General features: G+C 48.6%; 1 protein-coding gene across 1 annotated transcript in view; it reads left to right on the top strand.

Moving 5' to 3' along the window:
* Positions 1-213: 213 nt before the first annotated feature.
* The window catches only part of LOC144100561 (uncharacterized), a 68656-nt gene continuing 42822 nt past the window's right edge, over positions 214-26047 (top strand). Inside the window, exon 1 of the mRNA XM_077633468.1 lies at positions 214-352. Within this exon, the coding sequence (XP_077489594.1) occupies positions 247-352 (106 nt within the window). The 5' untranslated portion in view covers positions 214-246. The remainder of the gene's footprint in view (positions 353-26047) is intronic.

Here is a 26047-nt window from a genome sequence, read left to right as displayed (position 1 = left end):
ATTACCGTAAAATCCACAACAGGAGGTGGCGAGTAAAGACGCAAGGATAGCGACGGTTTTTCGTAACGCTTTCTATTAGGATTCCTGGTTGCATCCTCAAACAATTGAGTTAATACAAAGAGAAAAAAAAACGGCAAGGAAAATTGTGCAAGAAAACGACGTTAAAAGCCGTTTTTTTTTCGAAAACACTGTTCGCTATACAAAGGGGCCTCTTTCCTGACATCATATTCTCTGGAGGGCGTCAACATGCCGGTCACTAGCTACTACCTCCTGACGACCTTTCTAGCCGCGATAATTCTAACAGAAATTTCTGAACAGGCGATGTACCGTGATGTCAGCGCCTACAAGAATGGTAAGCCTTGCAATTCCAATTAGCTTCATGCGCTTATTGTTCGTTATGTGAGCTGCCAATGACCGTGGCTTGCAGTGATTTTTTTCTAAAGGTGCAGGAAGCGAATTGCTTGTGGTCGTTTTCAAATTGATGTGGCTGCTATTTTTCTAGCGGTCTGCAATCATTGGGTTTTTTTTTTAATCACGTCAGTTTTCTGTAAACACAATGCCTGCACAAAAATGCAACTTTAGTTGGCATAAGTGAACCTATAGCAGTTACAAGGCAAATGCAGCCGTCAACATTTCTGATATGTGACTGCATTGTGCCTAAATTATCAAGGCTATGACTTTCTTATTCATAGAGCGGCAAGGCGGGAAGGGTTTTGCCTGGCAGAAAGGATATAAATTGACTAAGTCATTAGACGGATAACCGATCTTAGATGTCAATGTTCAAAACGTCCAGCAGAAAACACAGAAAATTTGAAGAACAAACGATGAACCATGCAAGAGGATAAGATTATTAGCTCGTATGTATACACATCATGTTCATCTTTTCAAAGCGATGGTGATGTGTCGTGACTTAATTAGATGGCAAACCGTCGCCATCTGCTAAGATAGAATTTGATACCAATAGCTGCCGCTGCAGGTTTATGTTATGAATGGCGGATGGTTGGCGGTACTAGCGACATTAGGTTTACGATTAGAAGTGTCCCATTAGCCAATTATTCCCAGCTATGAAAGATGAAATTTCTTTTTTCTTGCAGTATCTGCAGCTCTAAGCATGCATAACAATGACGGCTTATTACATTTTGTGCGATCAGATTGATTAATCATAACATGTGGTAAGTAATCAAGATGAGTTCCCACAAAGTATCGCACACTTTGGGAAGAGAAAGCAGTGTTTCTTTTTCGTCTTTTCTTACCTATTATAAAGCAGAGATTTCGCAGTGATCTTTAAAGAAAGTGTCCAACGGTTCCCGCCTCACAGCAAAGCCAGCGATTACAGCAGGTACAGAAATATGTTTCCTGTTGAACCACAGTCTTACACGCGGAGGTCTGATTTGTACTTTCGTAGAAAAAAGTTTCGTACGAGGCAAACCAGCATTTGCACGTTCCCGTTAACATGCCATGCGTATTCAGACTGAAAATGACAGACCGATACAGCGAGGTTCGTAACAGCGTCGATGTCTATTTCTCAAAAATATTCTTACAAGAAGGAATATATAAGTAGTTAATCAGAAAAGTATACTGCCAGGATGCATTCTTTCATAAAGTTGTAGTGAAATCATAGTATTGGGGGCAATCGCTACAGACTGAAGCAACGAATTTGAAGGAAGCTTCATGTTGCTGACCTGGAAGAATGCCCATATAATCGAATAGAAGCTTTCACAAAAATTTGCACGAAGCCCAGACCGATTTAAGAGCCTTGAAACACTGTTCGCGCTGCACCACCTCGAATTAGTTGACAACGTAAAATCGTGAAGTGTAAGATGCAGGTTTAGCTGGTTTTCAGTCATCATAGGATAAGCAGCGTTTGCAGACGAGGACAGTGAAGGAAGTACGTATACACAACTATGCTGATTTCTTATTTGAAGACGTCGAACTGCGCATTTTATGCGCCCTAGAGACAAGAGACGCGCACGCCCACCGACTACAGGTGTCAGCAGGAGGCCAACAAAACAAACAGCTGCTCGTGAAATGACAGCCTAGAACCTTTATCATCCCCCCAAAACAGAAGTAAATAACACGAAAGCAAAATCGCGAGATAGCGTGCCGACGGCCGAGAAAGTAAAAGCCAGCAACTACCACGGCTGTTAGGACCCCACATGCATACTAAACTTCTATTGCTAAACGCACGATGGAAGTGGAACAAAAACTTGACAGGCGTTGCGGAGTAAAAGTCGAAGCATGGGGACCCACAGCTGAAGCCCGCTTCGCCCAGTATTAAGCACTTAATTTTAAAGCGTGAAGCGATAGTCAACATATTTTGGAGTCACTCATGACTAGTCCCTTCGAAAATTGCGTGGTATGTGTTGTTCTCCGTCAGTCAAATTAAAGACCGAAATTTATGGCCACATTCGTCTGAGTGCCAGAGATTATGCTCAAATGATATATTGTTTAAACAGTTTTATCAGTGCTGCTCGCGTAACTGAACAAAAAATCTAGATCATCAACATAGAGAAGCATCCTGAATTGATTACCCATAACAGGGCAGCCAATCATACTCCTGATACCAATAACAATAACGCAAAGTAGTTTGAAGTGGAGACTGAAGAGTACCTGGGAGATCGCACTGCAACGAATTGGCATTTACCTAATAACGGTGTTATATTTAATATTGGCGCGCTCAAGAATAGAGCACAGAAAGGATTTGTGGACACGGTGAAATGCCTTCACAAGGCAGATGTGAAAAAAGGGAAGCTGCTCGTTGTACCAGGAGGAGAATCTATATTCTTATTTATATCGCCATTAGTACTTTCAGTGGAGTGGCCTCTAAAATCATACGTCTCGTTCCGGTCAATGAGCAGTGAGATAGCGCATTGGAGGCGATTTAAAGGGACTGGGTGAGGAAAAAATTTGAGAAAAGAACAATTTCTGGTTTGTTATAAACATGAAAGTACTATCATGAGCAATATGAGCAGCAACACGAGAGCGCGTGCCCGATAACCTTGAACCCTACTTGTAGCGATACGTGGCGGCAGCTTTCAGAAATAAATTGGAAAGGGAAGTGCGCCCTTCCATTTCTCAGAAGCAGGCAATGCAGCAGAACCCTTTTCACGATGTTGCGAAAAGCAGCCGCCGTGCATCGCCGCAAGGAGTGTTTGAGGATGCCTGCCAGGCAGTCTAAAGTTACTGCTCATATTGCTAATGATAGTACACACTTTTATGAATCTTTCGAAGTCTTACACCTAATCGTGTGCCATTTATATTCAACTCAAGAGGCGATCTGAATGTAAAGTGGTCAGCGACACACCACCATTTACGGACGGTGTGTTTTCTCTAAGCTTTGTTCAGTAAAAATATTTTTAAAAAACACGATATTTTTCATGCAACGGATATAGAAGCCCTAAAACCCATTTATGGGCAGCTTTCACAGCTAGAGCTTCTATCGAAGTGCCTGCACGGACGAACCCAGAACCCAAACGAGTCCTTGAACAGCGTTGTATCCAAAAAACGTCTTTGTGGGCGTACAGACATTGGAGATAGCTACATTAGATGCTGTTGTGACCTTCAATGGTGGTAACATCGCAACAATTAAGGTTCTTGGGGCATGAGGGCTCTGTCCGGACAACAACACTGTCCGATGGCTGAAGCAAGTCGACCGGCCTTCAGTTTACTTTGCTGATCGAGCTTCGCAGCAGGTAACAAAACAGGCACTGGAAGCTGAACGGCAAAAAAGAAGCGCCAACTGACCTAGATGATGACTATGCACTGGTTCTTACTAAATAAATTGGTGAGAATGAGTTGGCTAAAGGAAATTATGCAATTGAAGGTGTTGTTTACTGATCCGGAGTTCCCGGGTTCGAACCCGACCGCGGCGGCTGCGTTTTTATGGAGGAAAAACGCTAAGGCGCCCGTGTGCTGTGCGATGTCAGCGCACGTTAAAGATCCCCAGGTGGTCGAAATTATTCAGGAGCCCTCCACTACGGCACCTATTTCTTCCTTTCTTATTTCACTCCCTCCTTTATTCCTTCCTTTACGGTGCGGTTCAGGTGTCCAACGATATGAGACAGATACTGCGTCATTTCCTTTCTCCAAAAAAAAACAATTATTATTATATTTTGTTTACTTTAAACTCAGTTTTCTCGGGAAATTTTTGTTATGCCAGCAACATTTTTTTCAAAATCACAATAGATATCAAGCTGCTTTTTTCAGTGCGTACTGTATATATATGTGACGCTTTAGCGCAGTGCGTACTGTATATATATGTGACGTTTTAGCGCATTAAACTTATGACCGTGCGAGTAAAATTCTTTATTTTTTATTAATGACGTACAGAATTTGGTGAAACTTAGTGTAGGAAGTAAAAAAATCGCTAAAAATTTGATACTTTCTTCACTGAAGGAGGTTTCCTACAGTAGCTATAAGATAAAATTGATTAACTGATCAACAAAATGGCGTAAATATCTGGCCGCTAGTCTTATTAGCTGCTAAAAACAGTCAACCACACTATGCCCTAAAATACATAGGAAAGGTGGAGTTTACCCTGTCCCTCTTAGCGGGACAAGGAAAAACTGGAACTGTTCCTTGTATCGGGGAGGCTTAACATCATCATCAGCATGACTACACCGACCGCAGCGCAAAGGCATCTCCCACGTCTCACCATAAAACGCTGGCCTTTGCCACCTGCGTCCAGCGCATCCCCGCAAACTTCTTAACCTGATCCGCCCACCTAACTTTTTGCCGCCCCATGCCACGTTTGCTTTCTCTTCGAATCCGCTCCGTTACCCTAAGGACCAGTGTCTATCTTACATTCGCATAAATGACCTGGCCAAATCCGTTTCTTCCTCTTCATTTTAACCAGCGTTCGTTCACTCACGCACTCTGCCCACTTCCATTCTCTTAACACTACACCTATCGTTTTGTAATGATAGCTACATTACGGCAGCATTTCGAGCCTTCAGCGTGCCGACGCCGCCACGCTTTCACGTGGTGCGCAGCAGCTGCTGCTGCCGGCGGCGCGGCGCGCCGGCGAAACCCAGCTGCCACAGCTGTGCGCAAGCGCCTTGTCAAGCGGGACGAATCTGAAGAAGGAACTGCCAGCGAAATGAACCGAACCGGCGAGAGACCGACTTGCAATTCAACTGAGCAATTTCCACTCGGCCAGCTGTAGCATTCGCGTCACGCCAATTTTAACCAGAGCTAAACCACAGGCAATTTTTTTCTTTCCATACTTCACTCCGTTGTTCTCAACGTAAGCTGAACCTTTTTCGTTAGCCTCCGTGTTTCTGCCCCATATGGGAGTACCAGTGACATACAGCTGTTGTATGTATACTTTTATTTCTTTCTGTCAGCAACAGCGCGCCTTGTTCGTACAATTTAAGGAAACCAAACATATCTTGCTGGACACCCGAACCACACCGTAAGGCAAAGAAAATGAATTATTATTAACAATAATAATTGGTTTTGGGGGAAAGGAACGCAGTATCCGTGTCATATATCGTTGGACACCTGAACCGCACCGTAAGGTTGTAGTAGTAGTAGAAAACATTTATTCCAAAAAGGTAGGATAGAGAGGCGAAAATACAGATCTTGGGTGGAGTCCTTATTCAGGACCCCAATGTCCACCGCAGTTGCTCTTGCTTGGGATATCAGCTTTCGCTGCGTCGCCAAGTCAGAGCTGAGCAGGGCAGACTCCCACTGTTCCTTGGAGTGATGTTTGTCTAATTCGCGGGGCTTGGGACCGGAGCAGCCCCATGTTACATGATATGTTGTTGGAATTCCGCCACACCAGGAGCAGATGCTGTCATATCTGTCGGGAAAGATGATGTGGTACTTGTGTAGGTTAGGAAAGGTGTTCGTCTTTGACTTGTCTTTGTGTTCGGAACAGAAGGAGGCGCCGTACGTAGAGGGGAGAAGGGTGAGGTCGGGGAGGTTAGTCGCTCAGTTAGTATATCCTCGAGCTAGACTGTCCGCGGCCTCGTTTCCCTCGGCCCCGCCGCGGTGGCTCAGTGGTTAGGGCGCTCTACTACTGATCCGCGCCGTAAGGGACGGGATAAAGGAGGGAGTGAAAGAAGAAAGGAAGACAGAGGTGCCATCCTGGAGGGCAAAATTGGTGCTCAGGAAAGGAAAGGACGCCTGTCTCACGTATCTCGGTAGACACTCAAACCGCGCCGTAAGGGAAGAAATATTTCCGACGCGCGGTGCCCACAATTACAACTACGCGTTCCAGTAAACATTAGGTTTGCAGCTGCTTCGAAAGGGGTTGACGTCATGCGAAGCCCTCCAGTGAAGTGCGAACCGCGAAATGTATGATAATGGCTACTGCAAACATTGCGAAGCACGCTCTTTCTCCCCGCAAGTGTTCCCGGTATAGAATACGATTTCGTTTTCGTGTCGTTGTAGTAAGCTAAAAGCGCCAGGCTAATAATTGAATGCAAATAGAGCCACGTGTGTGAATTTTCAAGTGACGTCGCATCGGGTAATTGGGTGCCATTTTACAGCTTCGCTGTCTAACCACCTTCACAGCGTGGATTGGAGCCATAATTTTTTATTTATTGTTTCGCGCTTTCTTTCTAAACACACACCTATTAATAAGCGTACAGTTGTAAGGTAACGCAAATACTGGAATCACCTTTGTTCGCCCAAAACAACGTGGTTTTGTGGCCCATAGTTTGCGCGGTCGCATCGGTTGATAGCACCGTACTGGCTCCTGGGTTCAATTTTCCTGCATCCTTGGAAGAATTTTTTTATGCGTCGCATATTGCAATCACTCAGTTCAGCCATTGGGCGCGGCCGGGCAGCCACCAAACCACGTGACGTGACGTCACGACAGCCGGAGGAAAAGCTGGGCCCCAACTCGCGCGGTCGCGCGCGGCCGCAGCCACCACCTGACTCCCGCTCCTCCCGCTAGGGGCGCTGCGCCGGCGCGTGACGTAACGGAGGAAAAGCTGGGCCCCAACTCGCGCGGTCGCGCGCGGCCGCAGCCACCACCTGACTCCCGCTCCTCCCGCTAGGGGCGCTGCGCCGGCGCGTGACGTCACGGAGGAAAAGCTGAACCCCAACTGGCGCGGTCGCGCGCGGCCGCAGCCACCACCTGACTCCCGCTCCTCCCGCTAGGGGCGCTGCGCTATGATCGACGTCACGGCATATGTATAAAAGAGCTGCGCTCCTTCGCCGGAACAGTCTTATACCCCTGTCCCACGGGCATTTCGAGGGCCCTCGAGCCGATAGTCTATCGACTCAAAGGCGATCGAGCGCTGCTACACGGGCAGTTTCAATGGCGATCGAGTCAATAGCCTATCGAGTCAACGGAGCAGCACGGAACTCCATCGAGATATGCAACGCATTCTTGGCTTAACCAAGTTAAGCCTGGCCATTTTTTTTCTTTTATTACACGGTGACTCACTCAGACACCCAGTTTACTGTTTACTACTGTATTTTAAACTGGACTGCGGTAACTGCGTGAACGCGCTGCTGTAAAGTGTACGCGACCAACATGAAAATGGCCCCCACTCACCGAGAAGATCCATGACATCGCTACTGACGGAGCCGAGCAGTTCTTGAAATTACAACGTACACTACCTTGTAAGACGCCAAGAAGCGCTCAAGATCCACATTTATTCGGAGCAAAAAAGACACATGCATACAGCGATTTCTCAATACATCGATGCTTTATGCTTAACTGCTTAGGCAGCATTAACTTTAATTACAAGCTCTGTAATAACATGCTCGCCTGCCTTTGATATTCTCTCTATAAAAATAGAGAGACTGGAAAGCAAGTAGGGAAAGAAAAATTGTCAAGGGGCATAGAGAATAATAATAATAATTGGTTTTGGGGAAAAGGAAATAGCCCAGTATCTGTCTCATATATCGTTCGACACCTGAACCGCACCGTAAGGGAAGGGATTGAGGGGGGAGTGAAAGAAGAAAGGAAGAAAGAGGTGCCGTAGTGGAGGGCCGCGGAATAAGTTCGACCACCTGGTTATCTTTATTGGTTTTTGGGAAAAGAAAATGGCGCAGTATCTGTCTTACATATCGTGGACACCTGGGACGCGCCGTAAAGGATGGGACAAAGAAGGGAGAATTAAAGAAGGAAATATAGAGAATGAAGTTAGTGGTTTTTGAGGAAAAGATATAGCGCTAAAACTGCCTTACTTCTCAATGTACACCTCCAAGCTGTAAAGGAATGTTGGAGGCTGAAAGCGAAAAAAAATATTGGCAGTTGCTTAGCTCCTCTATGCTCTGATATACGTAGCGGGAGGTACGTTTCCCTGGCTCAGGTGCCGCTAGGGGCTCGAGTGAGCGGACGCGTCTCGCATCGACTCCGCCTATTTCTGGCTCCTGTGCCCAGCTAAATCTTCGCAAGGACCCATCAAGACCCTCAACGGATCCAGGAAGGTACACGGGCCCTAACCGTTATCATCTTTTGGATGTGCCCGATGATTCACAAGAACTGGCAAGTGAAAACTTCTCCGCCTGCTGAGCCGCTGCGCTAAGCCTCGCCTCAACGAGGCGAACCTCGCCGGCGCGCTGCGTTCCTCACTCACCGGCAGCGCGCCAACCCCTTAACAGCCATGGAGGTGCAAGCGCAGAGGGAAGACCTTCGTCCCAGTGAGTGGACCCCGTTACTCCGCGCGTAAGGGGGTGAAATCTGAAGCGCAGAAACGTTGGCCATATCCCATCAAGCAGCGTCTGTTCCATCTGAGCCTACGGCGTCCGCGTCTGCTACCCCTGCGACTTTCAAGCCTACATACAGGCCTCAACAAGAACAGCTGCGCGCCATGCACGCCGTCGCACACCGAAGCAAACAACTTGCTTCACTCCCTGCCGGCACTATACAGGTCGTTTACCGACCAAGAGAAGGCCTCGCTTTGAAAGGCACCATGGCGCAGCCACTCCTCCAAGCCCTGCAAGTCAGCGCTGCTGGCCGTGACCTCGGGGATATTCACCTGAGGATACACCTTACGAGTAACACCTTCACGATCGCTACCCCGCATGAGACAACCGCCCTTCACCTCGTCCGGCTCAGGGAAGTGGTCCTCCAAGAAACCGCTTATCCTGTCGCAGCCTACATTGCACCGCCGGCGGCTGCTGTGCGTGGAGTCATCTCACAAGATTACTGGGAGGAGATGCCGGAGCAAATGCTACGGGACCTCCAGACCCGTAACCCATACGATGATAAAATTGCAGCCCGCAGAAAGGGTAGGACTCATTCCGTACTGATCACCTTTGCGCACGAACCAGACCCCATACCATATGCTACATGAGTGTAGTGTACAGATGCACGCCGTACAAGGGAAGTCCAGACGCGTGCACGAACTGTCGTCGGCCGGGCCATAGGTATGACGTGTGCCCGCACCCCAAGACTGGTCTCTGCCCGCAGTGCAGAGACAACCATGAACCGCAAGCTGTGCCCTCCTGCATCTCTACCTGCATTCTCTGTGGAGGCCATCCCCTCACGGGCACCGGCTGGTGCATGGCTATAAATCGCACCGCACAACCACGCAACTCAACGCCCCAGAAGGCAATGCCCCCTAACAAGGATGACTATCCTCCGCTGAGAACGACCCTCCCGTCTACTGCAACATGGGTCTCCAAGGCTGCCGGGACGAACACCAGGGCCTCCCAGGACCCAGACATGAAGGCTCTGCGAGAGGAGGTAAAGCAGCTCAGGGCAGCCCTCTCTACCGCCACCTCTACTGTATCTCCCCATCCACCACCCCCTCCCCTTCACTCAACCAACCCGCCCAACCCGCCCAACCTCCCCGTAAAAAAGGCCTGATGAGAGCCCAGTCGAACCAATAGGCCTAGACGCCAAATTTGAGGCCTTTGCCCAAAACTTGGGAGTCAGGCTCACAGAGCGCATTACTGCGCAGCTCACTGCACAGTGCCAGCTTATGATTGAATCCACCATTACCCGTCTAATGGATAGTGTCATATGTAGCATCATGAACTAGGTAGAGGAGCGCTTAACTCGCCTCACTCCTGGACTCTCAACGGACTATCCTCCCACAGTACCACTCTCCACATCCCTCCTTCACCTCACTACCAACAACATGGCTCCTTCGATGGGCCTTAATTCTTTACAGATTATTCAGTGGAATTGCAGGGGCTTTCGGCGAAAGCGCGATCCACTGCAGAAAATCATCGCAACCTCGTCATCCCCACCAGACATTATCGCCATTCAGGACGCCAATGTTTGCAGGAAGCTGCCCGGATACGCTTTAATCCCCTCAGACCCCACTGATCCTAATCGGGTGGTCACATAAGTCCGTAAATCCTTGCATTACGTGGAGCACGTAATTACCTCCCCTATCACTAACAGCATTATTGAAGTCTTACCGCCCACCCCTGCAAAATCAAGCCTGCTCTTATTTAACTGCTACCTTCTCCCACGTCAGCCAATTAACTTACTCCCCTCACTTCTCAAATCCGCAACCCAGTTGGCCGGATCAAACCCCCTACTTATTGCCGGAGATTTGAATTGCGCTCACGTGGACTGGGGCTATCGGCACACCAACCACAGAGGCACAGGTTTATACAATGAGACGCTGGCGCGCCACCTGACCATCTTTAATGATTTCAGCTTAACTACGCGGATTGGTAACAGAGTTACTGCCGATACTAGCCCAGACCTCATGCTTGGTAGAAACTTGGACCACCTACAGTGGGAAAGAATGCTTTCCACACTAGGCAGCGATCATCACCTAATTCTAATAACGCTAAACTATCGCCGATCTCAGCGCAAATTTACCGTTAAACACACAAATTGGTACGCACTCCGAAAATTTAGACAAGCGCAGCCAACACAGGCCCCCTTCGACCTAGACACCTGGATTATTCAGTTGCAAAAAGACATTCGCCAGCACATTCAAACGCTCGACTCTACCCCAGACACCCCAGTTATTGACAGCGAGCTCCCTCACCTCCGCCAAGCACAGGATAACATAACGCAAAGGTGGAAGACTCAGAAGCCCAATAGGAGGCTAAAAATCAAACATGCCCAGATTCAATCCCAAATAGTACAATGTACTGCCACTCTTTGCTAAGCTAACTTGGCTAGGGTTTGTGACGGTCTCCGCGGCAATCTCACCACAATCCGCGCTTGGCATCTGTTACGGCACATGCTTGACCCTACGCAATCCAAATCTCAGACACACCTTAGCATTCGCCGCCTCGCTCACAACCATCGACAGAACACCGATGCCGTCCTCGCCCAGGTGAAATGCACCTATACAACCCCCGGTCTCGCTTGCAAGTATCCTGATTATGCAGGCTCACCCCAGCCCGAGCTTGATGCCCTTATTAGAGAATCAAAATTTCGTGCCGCCCTCTTGAAATTATGGAATACCGCTTCCGGAGATGATCAAATTAACAATGCAGCTATCAGAAATCTTGACGATGCTTCCATGTCTGACTTCGTCAACTACTTTAACGAATGTTGGGCGGCAGGTACTCTCCTTGCTTGATGGAAGTATGGAAAAATTATTTTTATTCCAAAACCTCACAAGCCTATCACCCTAGACAACATCCGCCCCATTTCTCTTACATACTGTCTAGGCAAGGTCTTCGAACTCTTGCTCGGCTAACAACGTACATGGAAGACAACCACCTTTTCCCCCACAGTATGCTGGGATTTCGTGCGCATCTATCTGCGCAGGACGCCCTACTTCAACTTACGCATGACGGGCTTGATGATACCACCCCCACCACACTAAAGCTATCCTGGCAGTTGACCTCACCAAGGCATTTGACAGAATTCGACATGATGCCATCTTATGGAAACTGCAGGCTCCACAGTTAGGCCCTAAAACCTACAACTACGCTCGCGCGTTTCTCTCGGGCCGCACTGCCTCCTTGCACATTGATCAGATTACCACATCCCCTTATACACTCGGAGAGCTCGGAACCCTTCAAGGGGCGGTTCTTTATCCCCTTTTCATTAACGTTGCTCTCATCCCCCTAGCTCAGAAACTGGCTCTAATCCTACACCTAAAGCCTACCCTGTATGCTGATGATATTATCACATGGACCACTCATGGCGCTGATGGGGAAATCGAGGAAACTCTTCAGTTAGCAGCAGACATCATATCCTCTCACGCGTCATTCATCGGGCTCGAATGTTCCCAACTAAGTCCGCGCTCTTCCTAATTAGGCCAAACTCTGGCGCTAACTCGCCCATCTAAATAAATTTAAAAGGATCCCCTATCCCCATCACACCCGCCCTCCGCATTCTTGGCCTCCACTTGCAGGATTCTGGACGAAATGAACACACCCTTAAAAGACTCAAGGACTCCACGCAATCCATGTTTCACCTTCTACGCCGAGTGTCCTCCCTTAACAAGGGTTTAGACGAAGCGGACAAACTTGAAAGTAGTGCACGCATTTACGCTTAGCCGCATTCTATACGCAACCCTATATCTCAAATTGAACAGCACGGAAAACGAAAGCGTGAACGCAATGATCCCTCTTGCGACTAGGGCAGCCCTAAACCAACCTTGTAGCACTAGCACAGCCAACCCTCTTGCACTAGGCATGCATAACACCATTCAGGAACTAGTTGACGCGCACCTTCAGACACAGTACCTTAGACTTGCCATGAGCGCCACTGGCCGCCATATACTCTCCTCCCTTCGCATCAACATACCCGCTGACCAGTCAATCCTTTTAGCCATCCTTCGACACATCCATACACCTCTCGTTTTGAAACACCTTCCTCGAAACGTCCATCCCCAATATCACATCCCTCGCCGCGTAGCTCGCTCTAATGCCCTCCATAAGTATTATGGGCAAGCCAACGATGTCGTTTGGGTAGACGCCGCATGTACAGTGCATGAAGCGGTAGCAGTTGCCTACAATCCAAGCATACCTCACCCCCTAACTCACCGTCCTCCCTCGTGATCTACCCCTGAGGAGGCAGAGGAGACCGCCATTGCCCTAGCCCTTGCAGATTCCCACCCCCCAGTACACCTTCAGCTACTCCAAAACGGCTCTGTCCAACTTTGCCAGGGGCAGAATTCACGCACCTGCCTGGCAATTGTTGAACACCTCTACCCAAAATTTACCGCGCAGGGTAGAGTTTCAGTGGGTGCCGGCTCACTCTGGGAGCCCTGGAAACCAGGCTGCCGATAAATTGGCCCGAGGTTAGATTTGCCTTGCTCAGGACAGTCTCGGTCCAAGATTCTCGAGGGAGCGGGCGCACAGCTTTGCGGAGCTCACGCAAATATCCCGTTTGGACCGTCGGACTTACCCTCCTCCCCATTCCCCTTTTACACACTTCCAACAGATCCTCTTCAGACGCCTCCAGACCCGCTCTCTGTCATCCCCTCAGCTTTTATCCCACTATTGCGGCACATCCCCTGCATGCTCCCTATGCGGTGACCCTCCCGCCACACTCTCCCATTTCCTTTTCGGCTGCCCTGTTGACCCTCCCCCGCGGGGACAGCACGTCATCTCGAGCTGGGAGGACTGGGAGGTCCTGCTTATGTCTGCAGACCCGACATCGCAGCTTGCTGCGGTGACTCGTGCTGCCGACTTCACGTTCCGGCATGACCTACTTGATACAGTGCGGGACCGCGCAGTGGCCCAGGGACCCAGCTGTGTCTGAAACTCACTTGCTCAATAAAGTTTTCCTGTCTGGCTGTCCCTGGCTGAGCTTCTTGTCCTGATAATGCCAAACGCAAAGTGTCATACAGTGGACTACTCACTGGTGTAAAGTCCTTCTGGTGCCACAGTCGGTCGCACACACTCCAAATGTGTCCAAGCGGATTGTTCACAAAGTCTGTTTCAAATGTCCTGGTCGCAGATGCACTTTCTGAAACTCGAATGGTGTGATCAGTCACACTACGGCCTTCACATCCTCTTCGGTTGGTTCCCGTTCACTGACGCCTTCCATAGGCTTCATCTCGGCGGCTATGCGGCGTCTATTACGCTCGGTTGTCTGGCGTCTCCGTTTGGCAAGGCGTTCCTCTCTGTTTTCGAGCGTCTCCGCTGCTCTCTTCGCCTTCTGACACCAATTCTGTTTGTTGAGTAGCCAACTGTCAGGCGACAACCTCAGGATCGGAAGAGTTATTGTTCTCTTTTCCATACCGCCGTTTAGCAGCGGCTGGACTCTCCTCCTGTGCATCCATATCAAGCGTTGCGATACAGTCGCCGATTACATCTCTGCCTTTTTTACGCAATGCTGCGCATGCGACAACGCGCGGTTCCGGTGATTGAGCGGCGTGCAGCGAGGCGGTGGTGACGAACGCGGCGCAGGTGTGAGGTCTCTGGCTACGTTAGTATCGGCGCATGCGCACAACTGCTCATCTGCGTGACGTCACATTCACCTTCGACGGTGAAGCGGGCGCGCGGCCGCGGCGACGGCGGTGACGAAGCGGGCATCGCACCCACTGCTCCTCTCTGGTTGCCATGGCAACGGCGCAAGCGCACAATTCGTCTCTCGCATGTACCGTGAAATTCTCGAATGATTGCCTAGTGTAGCTCCCGCTACAAAAGAAACAGACCGGACATAGAGAGAGAAAAACTTCTGAAGCAAGAGATTCACTTTACCAGTCCCAAAGGCCAAAGCGCTCATGTGATCACATATTTGCAACACGCGTGTCGAAAGTTCCTGAGAGGCCGAGTTCCCAAGCAATTCAGTCGGCCCATGGGCACTACGCCCCTCACCAAGCACCACCAAATCACCTGGACCCCAGGCCACAAGGGACTGGAGAGAAATGAGAGGGCACATGCTCTAGCTCAACGCATCATCAACCAAGCGGGGCCACAAACCATGCCTGCTTTTACCCCTCTACCTTCTAGGTATAACCAACGCCTCGAGTTTCAGCATCTTCAAAGGAGACACTTCCTTCCACCTCACAGGAAATTAGACACCCCAGATGTCATCTCTTGGCGGCAGATACAGAACAACACATTTCCAAACCTCCATGGACTACATCTCAAGCATCCAACATTGTACTCTGACACCTGTCCCTGGTTCCAGGCCTTAATTCCCTACATTGTTCCACATTTCGTGGGGATGTGGGGCTAACCAAACACTTAACAGACGGAAAACGTCTTTCATTCCCTCCTTTATCCCTTCTTTTACGGCGCGGGTCAGGTGTCCAACGATATATGAGACAGATACTGCGCTCTTTCTTTTCCCCAAAAACCAACAATTATTATAATTAATTGAGTGCTGGGAGGCGCTACTGACCACCGATAACCTGGAGGACCAACGAGCCCTCATACAAAAGGTCTGCAGGGCAGCTCAAGCAAGTGGAGCCCTGGAATGAGGGCCCCACCCATAAGCTAGCCCAAGTTCCCATCATTTATTAAGAATGTTCGTCCTTCTTTACTCACTGGGCTAGCTGCGGCATGTTTTGCATACGCCGGAGTTTGAGCTTCAGCCGAGCTTTAGCCGTGCCACAGATGTTCCACTGCGCGCCGTCGGGCGCGGTTCGGGTCTCCCGATTTATGTCAGACAGTTACTGCGCCATTTCCTTTCCTCAAAACCAGTTTCCAAAATCAAGCTACTGATCTGGTGTACCCGGATTCGAACCCAACCTCGGCGGCCGCGTTTCGTTGGAGGTGATCGAAATGATTCCGGAGCCCTCCACAATGGCGCCGCCCTCTTCCTTTCTTCTCGCAGTCCCTCCTTTATCCCTTCCCTTACGGCGCGGCTCAGGTGTAAACCGAGAGACTTTCTTCACATCCTCCTCACACGTCCTGCCTTCCCACAGCCTTCAGCCCCAACCACGGCGAAGTCATACCGGGAGACGCTCCTGACCAGCTCAGCTGCTGCTTATTATTATCGACGCCCTAGAGCGGATAGCCCTCCAAGGGCTGTCCTTTGGCCTGTAATGGCAGCCCCCTAAGGGTTGCCTCGTGCCGTGTTAGGGGGTTTGCCCTCCTCTGTACTGCTTGGCAATAACTGTTTTCCACCACCAGCGCCGAGATGTGAGAAAGATACTGCGCCATCTCCTTTCCCCAACAACCAGCCTACAATCTTCTTCGAAACCAAATGAAAGGCGCATAACTGGCCCCTGAGACAGCGGACACCTCAGTCGTGCTTTACCTTAAGTCGCGGTAGTAACAGATGCGCGCTGTATGCGTTGGCATTCACAACGTTGTAGCAGAAACGCGGCACTGAACCTAGAGGCTGTCGCCGTTCATTGTGTTCTTTGCCATTGGCAACGTTTTAGACTCCGATGATAGGAAGCGCATAACTGGCTCCCTAAGACAAAAGACGCCTCAGTCGCGCTTGGAGGTACGTGGCGGTGGTAAGAAAGAGATGTGGGCTGCGTGCCTTAGCGCTGACAACGTTGTCGAAGACACGCGACACTGCAGCAATAGGCCAGAGCGTTCATTGGGGGTTCAACCTCTCGCAATCAACCATTAATTTCACTGCCACCTTTCAGAGTGGCAGGATGGGTGCACTTCATATCCAGTGCGCGGAACGCACTCAGCTTTACATACGCCAAGCCGCGTCTAATTAATTACCCTATACATCACAGTTTTCAATTTCTAACCAGATGTAACAGTAGATGAACCACAGCTAATTTTTTAGTTTCCTGAAATAGCTTGCTGGTATCATGTCCAACCGTCCCATTGCCTACTTCTGCTTTCCGCTCTGTAATGAAAGCTGTTAGAATATCGTTTATTGTTTAAGATCGTCTTCCTGTGTCGGAGCCGAATATCTGTTCTGCAGCGATATCCTGAAATCCTCGACTTTCCCTCTTACCGCTAACACGTTAATGTCCTTCCGCTTCACTAATTTCTTTCATTTTTTCTTCAGGCCTAAGTTAATACGAGACCTTGCCTTTCTATGGTCGCTGGAACGCACATTTCCGATGACACCCACATCCTTCACGATACCAGAATGAGCACATACTATGAAGTCTATTAGATTATTAGACTCGCCAGGGGGCTCTTCCACGTCAACTTCCTGTTCTTTCGTTTCCTGAAGAAGGTATTCATGATAATTATATAATTTGTTTCAGCAAAGTCTACTAATAAATTCCCCTGCTCTCACTGGCTATACCCTGAGCCTGTTCTATAGTCGCTTACCGCCTGGTCTCCGGCCTGAATATTCCCTAGCGTCGCATTGAAGTCGCCCATTGGTATAGTGTACTTTGATTTTACTTTGCTCATTGCCGATTCCACGTCTTCACCGTAGCTTTGAACGATCTGGTCATAAGAGCTAGATGGAGGCGCGTAGACCTGCACCACCTTCAGCTTGTACCTCTTATTCAGGTAATTTACGGAAGCTTTCAACATCTCGTTAATAATATGAGCTACTCTATGCTTCAAGCTACGTCCTAATTGATGAGGAATCCCACCACTAGTTCTTGTCTGCCCGCTCATCAACGATACCACAGTACGTGCCCTCCCCTTAGTACTGTATACACCTCATCTGTCCTCATAACCTCACTAAACCCCATGACATCTCATTTGATATTCTAGTTCCTCGAACAGCACTACTAGGCTGGCCTCACTGCATAAGGTTCTAGCGTTACACGCTGCCACGTCTAGTTTCCAATGTCCGGAGCCAGATTCTTAGCACCCTCCGCTGCGTCACAGTTCTGGCCGCCCCCTTGGTCAGTTGCTCCGCAGCCCCAGGGAACTGAGGGCCGAGGGTTAATTGCTATGTTCGTAGAAGGCTGGGGTGAAGTACTGCACCAAGGTGGCCAAATCCTGCTCTGTCGGTTCTCTGTTAGTGAAATCAGCCCACATCCCAGTCCTGGTTACGCAAATCCATCGACACGCCGAGTTTTTTTAACCTGCTGTACCTTACTATAATTAGTATAATGAAGTATAATTTATTTTCTTTTAGCGAGAGATTATTCGAAGTATTATTCCCCAATTTATCAGCGCTACAAATAAAAAAATATAGAAAGATTCCCCTGTGCCCATTGGTTACGGTGACTGTTGGCTTTCTAGAGAAGTTTATTTTACGAGCCACTGATTTCCCTTCCCCTGTATGCTATATATAAACATTGAATAGTTCACCTCTGCTTCGGTGATTGTTGGCTTCATTGATATGTTTGAAAGAAGCAAACAGCCACAGATAGCAAGGAGCATAGGGGAATTTTTCATTATTTGTGGTGTTAATCAATGAAGAGTTTAGTAATATTTTGCTTAAAGATTATTCATTACAAAAGCAGATGCAAGGCAACCACATACCACCGGTGGGAGCCAAATTCACGTCCTCCGAATTACTGAGCTGCCGCGACTATTGTGAACTCTTCTGCTTTCTGTGGTACTTAAGTTTTTATCATTTTGCCGTCACATTGGGTGTATTCACCAGAGCCAGCCTCGTTCATAAACGGCAGACGTATTACATCCTGTGTTGCCGCTGGTGTAGCGCGCTACTTCACGAACGGTGAGAGCGAAAGCTAAGTGAGAACACTCTAATGCTTCCTAAGGTATCAAGGCTGCCAGAACCGAGGCCCTCGTTAAGCAATTAACCAGACAAGAGAAAGGAAATGAGGGGCTCGTTGTACAAATGACATAAGCCAACATGCACAGAAACGAAGGAGCATAGGAAATTGTTTATTTGTTGTGGTGTTGATTATTGCAGATTATTAGCAATATCTCACCGCCTAAAGATAATTAAGTTGAAAAGCAGAAAAAACACAAACACACACCACCGGTGGGAACCGAGCCCACGACTTCCGAATTACGCGTCCAGTGCTCTACCAATTGAGCTACGGCGATGGTTGTTAAATATTCGGCTTTCGGGGGTATTTAAGTTTTTACATCTTGACCTAACCTTGACAGTGCCACCCTGGTCCATATGCGGCGGACGGAGTACGTCCTGTATTACCGCTGGTGTGACGTGATACGCCACCGAAGTGAGACCCCTCTTATGCTTCGTAAGGCATCGAGCATGCGAGAAATGAGGCCCTATATATACCTACATATCGTGGCGGTCCTGCAGAAGACCTCACCGCGGTCGAAACGTTGACAATAAATGTGTCTGAGAGGTGCCTAGTTCACTTAACCTAAATGTATACTGGGTGTCCCAGCTAACTTGAGGCAAGGATAGTAAATAAAATATTGGAGTTAGGCAAATAAAGCTAGTCGGATATTGGTGACAGCCACCTTGCGCACCACAGTAAATTTTTGTTTCGCAATTTTTAATATTTTAATTAAGTTTGATAAACCAAAATATACCTCGTGACTAACGCACTTGCGCAGCACAATCCTACTGCTCTCAAGCATGGTTTGAGCAAACGAAATCACCTGCTGCCTTCACTCGACGGCCCGGCGCCAGCGGCAGGCCGATATGCTGGCGGCGGCTATTCGGACCGTCATGTGTGCCGCTTGCTGATGCAGACCAGAAACCACAACCAACATATCGACTTGCCGCTGCTGAGGAGCCGTCGAGTGAAGGCAGCAGGTGATTTCGTTTGCTCAAACCACGCTTGAGAGCAGCATGGTCGTGGGGAGGAAGTGCTTTAGTCACGTGGTTTATTTTGTATATCGCGGGCTTTCTTTGGAGCTGGGAAAAAAAGACGCACGTGAGGGTTCCCTTATCGTGAATGATAGAATGGGGGTTTCTGAAGGTCCTCTACAACTCTTCAGATGCAATTTGTTGTCTAAAGTCAAGATATATTATTTAGATTATTAAACGTAATTAAATGTTAATTAATCGTGCAACAAAATTATATGTGGTGCGCAAGATGGCTGTCACCAATATGCAACCATTTTCACTCGCCTGCCTCTAATAAGTTGTTGGCAGGTATACATATATGTAGATATGTAAACATGCCTGCCCACCGTGCCAGGCAGCAGCTCATTTAATCATAATTTGCAGGTCGGGAAGGACAGCCTGGATGGCAACGGTATAAACTGGCACCAAATAAGGCACCGCAAACTGTTTTGGCGCTAGTTTTTTCTGTTGAAATGCATCAACTAGCCCCCCAACATGTTCTACTCAGTTAAATGGATGGCAACCCAACCCAAGAAATTTTAAGTCCCGCTGATGACAGAACCTACCATAGAAGGCAGTGGCGCATTGCTTGACCCCTGCATCCCGGCGGAAGGAGTGGTAGGAAGACGCCCAGGTATATATCAATCTAGAGAATGACCGATTCCGCACATATGGAAACTAACCCATTATCGCCATCCGAACAAGTGCCATCCGTGAACTCTCGATCTGAGCACCGGAACCGAAGGGAAAGCGAACTGCCAGCCCATCTAATTCGCATTTGGCCGCACTAAGCAAATCAACCATACTTTATTGCGCATTTGCCTATGTCTTCGGCCTGTCGTCTTTCACTAGCGCAGTTTTGCATTATGACAACACTGATGTAGAAATAAATAAATTCTTAAGTAAATAAAGGAAGTAACGCCCACCGTTACACATAGCCCGCCCGTGCCAAAGACAGCGCAGCGACACTCCGGCGCTTCGGACCCGGTGGGTTTGAAAGTGGCTGCTGAGTACTGCCCTCCCCTGTGCTGCAAACATAAGAACAGCTCGCTAATATTGCTATGCAAAAGCACCGAAGTTTGGGCCAGTTGGTAATGATCCATCTTGAGAAAACGAAGCAGCACGAAAAAAACGGGGACGAAAAAGAAACACATACGACAGGACGAATGCTGCACTTCCAACTGATTTTTATTGAGAATACCAAAGCTTAAGTACAACGCTACTATCGCCTCGTGGCAATCAACCGCAATGATTCAAAAACGCCATTTCATTATCAAGATGAGACAAGGAAGCGGTGCTGACACACTGACCACCTGCTTTTCTGATGTGATATGCTTCAATAATCTCTCTTTCCATCCGATTTCTTCCACGCCCAAGAATTTTAGCTTTACGAATTATGGGTTTACACTTACAATCCCGGCATTGGATAGCAAGATGGCCACTTTTCCCTTCTTTCTCCAGATTATAATGCTCCCTAGCTCTCTCATTAAAACAGCGTCCCGTTTGACCAATGTACACTCTATTGCAAGTGAGCGGAATGCTGTGCACTACCTTAGTAGTGCAACGGGTGAAAACAAGTTGGTGGTTTATAGTGCAAATCGGCCATTTCCTACTAATCATCATTGGGCAAACTTTTGATAGCTTGCTTGGGGCGGAGAAGAGCACGTTAACACCGTATCTGTTTCCAACTTTCTTAAGATATGAGAAACTCTGTGAAGATATGGAATTACTTGAGTTGGCAGCTTCTGGTCTTGCTTATCCGTCTTTTTGATGCACTTTTTCTTTTGTAGCAGCGTCTCTGCAACAGCTGACAATAAATCTGGAGGAAAGCCGGACATGCGCAATCGCTCAGTTTGCATTTGGACACTCAAACATTTGATGAGGACATGACGTTTTCAAAGCGGAATTGAGGCAATTCATGGCTATTGCTGTTTTGATTATTTTTGAATGAGCACTACTGTAAGGGAGGATTGCCTTTTGTGACCTAGGATTGTACATTCAGCATATATGCCCTTCCAAGAAATGAATTCTCAGGTCAAGGAACTGTATACAGTTTCCACTAGAGAGTTCAAAGGTAAACTTTAAGCCTTTTGCAACCGTTTTGAACGATGCGAGAACATCAGCAACAGCTTCGTCAATAGATAAAACATGCGGCTTGTTCATTATCACCAAATAATCGTCAACATATCTAAAAATGCGTAGGTTAGGAAGTAAGCTATGCGAGCTTTTGTCAATGCAGGAAAGAAAAATGTCAGAAAGAACAGGAGCTACGCACGACCCGATGCATGTTCCTGCTTTTTGTGTGTAAAACCGGTTGTTAAAATTAATGGCAGTTGACTGTAGATAAAATTCTAAAAGGGCTAAGAAACGGTCGATGTTCACACCTGCCCTGTTTTGAAAAGGCGCTCCTCCCGAATCCTCAATTACGGATCTAACCGCCTTAAACAGTTCTTTGTGGGGTATGGAGTAATAAAGATCTTCTATGTCAATGGAGAACCCGAAGGTGGCTGGTGATTGAGGATTGAGGATTCGGGAGAAGTGCCTTTTCAAAACAGGGTGGGTGTGAACATCGACCGTTTCTTAGCCCTTTTAGAGTTTTATCTACAGTCAACTGCCATTAACTTTAACAACCGGTTTTACACACAAAAAGCAGGAATATGCATCGGGTCGTGCGTAGCTCCCGTTCTTTCTGACATTTTTCTTTCCTGCATTGACAAAAGCTTACATAGCTTACTTCCTAACCTACGCATTTTTAGATATGTTGACGATTATTTGGTGATAATGGACAAGCCGCATGTTTTATCTATTGAAGAAGCTATTGCTGATGTTCTCGCATCGTTCAAAACGGTTGCAAAAGGCTTAAAGTTTACCTTTGAACTCCCTAGTGGAAACTGTATACAGTTCCTTGACCTGAGAATTCATTTCCTGGAAGGGCATATATGCTGGATGTGCAATCCTAGGCCACAAAAGGCACTCCTTCCTTACAATAGTGCTCATTCAAAAATAATCAAAAGAGCAATAGCCATGAATTGTCTGAATTCCGCTTTGAAAAAGTCATGTCCTCATCAAATGTTTGAAAGTGTCCAAATGCAAACTGAGCGATTGCGCATGTCCGGCTTTCCTCCAGATTTATTGTCAGCTGTTGCAGAGACGCTGCTACAAAAGAAAAAGTGCATCAAAAAGACGGATAAGCAAGACCAGAAGCTGCCAACTCAAGTAATTCCATATATTGGGCGGCAAATAACAAAATCATCAGCCATTGTCCAAAAATAGGACCTGATTAGATAGTAAATCATTTATGTACATAAGAAAATGAAGAGGTCCTAAAAGTGGTACCCTGGGGAACCCCACACAAGACAGGAGAGAGGGATGACAATTGTTAATTAGCGTAGACGAGTGTTAATGTAGACGAATTGATAGCGATCAGTTAGGAAAGCTCGAATCCAATCCAGGATCGAGGGATGCAGATTTAGGCGTTGCAGTTTAGGTGTTAAGCGCGCTTAGAGAACTTCACCCAATGCTTTTTAGAAATCAAGAAGTATATACACTGCGTGAATGTTGCGATCGAATCACGCATGCATATCATGAATAACCCGCTTCAGAACGGCCGAGTATGAGGCTCCGTCTCCATGGTAAACGTCAAGCTCCGATCTCGCCTTGATGTCTCAGTGATCAGGGCGACTTTTGGCGAGTCGGCACATTGACCGCTGAGCAATGACGCCAAATGTGTCTGTATTCACAGTCCTTGCGTGACACAGAATCCAACCCAATCGAAAGTATTACGGAACATTACTAATATACAGTGTTTATCTGTTCAAACCATTTTTATTCAATGCATGAATATTGCCACTCTACTAACTCCTATAGTGGCGCTTTATTGCGGCTAAACTCTATTACCTGGCAGTTGGCAAGCCTTGAGCCATCTCGGGTCTAGATGTTTTTTCGCCTTCATCTCTCGAGCTGCCTCCTGCGTTGCGCGTCCCAACAGAGTCTTGCGTGCGTAAGTAAACTGGTCCCGCGTACGTCAACCGTTTCTCGGTTACATATTTGGGGGAGCTAGGTGCTGGGAGACGGCCCATGCATGCTGACCTCGAGGGTATCCTTCACATCAGTTCTGAACACGTGGCTACAACTTTAGTCCAAAAGGCGAGCCGCCTCCTGCGTGGCCTACAACAAGAGTTCGGCCAACTCACATTGGTAAGGGTCATGACGTCCGCTAAAGCTAGCAACACCAGTCAGCATTCCGGGAATGCCCCGCCGTTCGTCCTTCACACGCGTCGGTCGCCCCCATCATTCCACGGTGAGAGGTTTCAGGACGTGAAGACTGCTTGGCCGGCTTTTACCGTGTGGCAGGCTTCAACGAGTTTGACGGCGAGCGCGAATTACCGAACGTTTACTTCGTACTACGGGAATCGGCCAAAACATGGTATGAGAACCACGAAGCTGCGTTCACTAACTGGGAGTTTTTGCCGAGAGCACTTAGCCACACTTAACCCTAGCAAAAGAAAGGATAAGGCTGAAATCTCCTTTCAATCGAGGTCGCAGCAGCCGAACGAGAGCGTCGCCATGTTCATCGAGGACTTGAGGCGACTCTTCAATCACGCCGACCCTGCTATGCTCGAAGCCAAGAAGGTACGCCACTTAATGCGCGGCGTAAAAGAGCACTTGTTTGTCGGACTGGTACGTGACCCGCCAAGAACGGTGGCCGACTTTGCCAAGGAGGCAACAAGCATGGAACGTTCTCTGCAAGAACGGGGTGCGCACTATGGCCGTCAGGCTAGTGTAGCAGGCGCTCACCGCTGTACGCCTACCTCGCTACCCACAGAGAAGCATCGAAAGCTTGTGAGGAGCCTGGTACGCGAAGAAGTCGAGCAACTTCACTTCGAAGCTACACAGGCCAGCGTCGCTGCCATACCGGACGTGGTCCGAGATGAAGTCCGGCGAGTTGCTCAGTCGCCAGCAGCTCCGCAGCCGGCGCGCTATGTGATGACATTAAGTCAAGCATTTCAAAGCCGTCCTGGGCCACTGATGCAAGCCTTTTCGCTCGTCACTCCTGTGCCTTCACTGCGGTACCCAGTTGCAGCTGTACCCGCCGTACCGCAGGAGTCCCTGTCCACCATGAGCTAAGCGCACGTTTGGAGTACTCCAAGCAATAAGCTGCTCTGGTACCACAGCGGGGTACCCGGCCACATCCTCCGCCACTGCCCCCGCCGCAGAATGGTCTTAAGGGGGTTTTCACCTGACGCACCTCGACCACGCTACGGAGAACAGCCGCGGGATATCGAGCAGTACGTGTCCGATAACGTGCAGCCGACGACCTCGCAGCGACGCCAGTCCCGGTCGCCATTCCCAAGGCGGTTTTCTTCGCCAAGCCGCCCGTCTTCTCCTGGCTAGTTCAGAGGTAGTACGTTCCCACATGGGGAAAACTGAAGACGGCGTGCTCCGGGCCGCCGCTATTGGATCAAGTCCAGAGCCTTAAACTGACTATCCGCGGCTACGCTCCGACCTCCCGACCTAAACAACATGCTGTGACCGACTGGTTTCTGAAGAAATTGACGATTAACAGCTACTATCCGACCGAAAATGACCTCACCCGACGACCTCCACGATAACAACATGCTCTGACCGACTGGTGTCTGCCGAAATCCTAGTAATCGCTGATAATCGCAATGTGACCGAAATTGCCGATACCGGCACTGATTTTTCTGTAATGAGCAGTCGGTAAGCCACGGCCCTCAGAAAGGTTCTGACCGCTTGGTCTGGACCGCCGATCTGCACCGCCGGTGGCTATGTGGTTACGCCGATTGGCGTCTGCACGTCACGACTACAGATCCGCGGTGCTAATTTCCCTGGTTGCTTTGCTGTGCTGCTCGAGTCCTCCAAAGACCTGATACTCGGTTTAAACTTTAATTCGGGGGTACGGAGCCGTCATCAACCTTCAGGAGCTGGTAGTGTCATTTTCCACTAAACTCCCTATTGACGGCGATCCCGAGCCACGCGAGACTAAGTTACGCATCTTTGACGTCCACGTATTGATCCCTTCAAAAGCTAGCATGTTTGTTGCAGTAGATTGCGAAAACAGCGCCGGAACTCGTGGCATCGCTGAAACCAACATGTCCCTGCTCCTTGGTCGGCAAGTCTGTGTTGCTCGCGGATTTGTTGAACTGAACAAAGGCTGAACCGAACTCTTGGTGACTAATTTTGGCTGTGAACCTCAGTCTTTGGCTGGCACAAGAGCGATTGCGTATTTCGAAGAACTCAGCGAATTTGCGGCACAGCACGCTTTGTCCTAAGCCTCGGCATCAGTGGAGGCACCGACCCCTCCCATAAAAACTGACGTGAACCCGAACCTCCCGCCTAATCAGAAACTCTGTTTCGAAAGCGTTATCCAGTCTTTCTGCGACTGCTTTGCCTTCACCTCTGAGGTTAGGCAGACAGCGCTCACAAACCATCGGCGGCCGTTATATCAGCCGCCTTGCCGGATCTCTTCGAAGCAGCGTGATGCCATTTTCCGCCAAGTTCAAGAAATGCTCCAGGATGACGTGATACAGCCGTCGACGAGCTCGTGGGCGTCGCCTGTTGTTCTAGCACCAAATGATGAAGAAACCCAGCGGTTCTGCGTTGATTACCGACGTT

The sequence above is a fragment of the Amblyomma americanum genome, chromosome 8 (genome assembly GCF_052857255.1).
Source record: "Amblyomma americanum isolate KBUSLIRL-KWMA chromosome 8, ASM5285725v1, whole genome shotgun sequence".
Classification (NCBI taxonomy): domain Eukaryota; kingdom Metazoa; phylum Arthropoda; class Arachnida; order Ixodida; family Ixodidae; genus Amblyomma; species Amblyomma americanum.
Note: the sequence above shows the minus strand (reverse complement) of the source record. Positions and strands in the feature narration are given on the sequence as shown.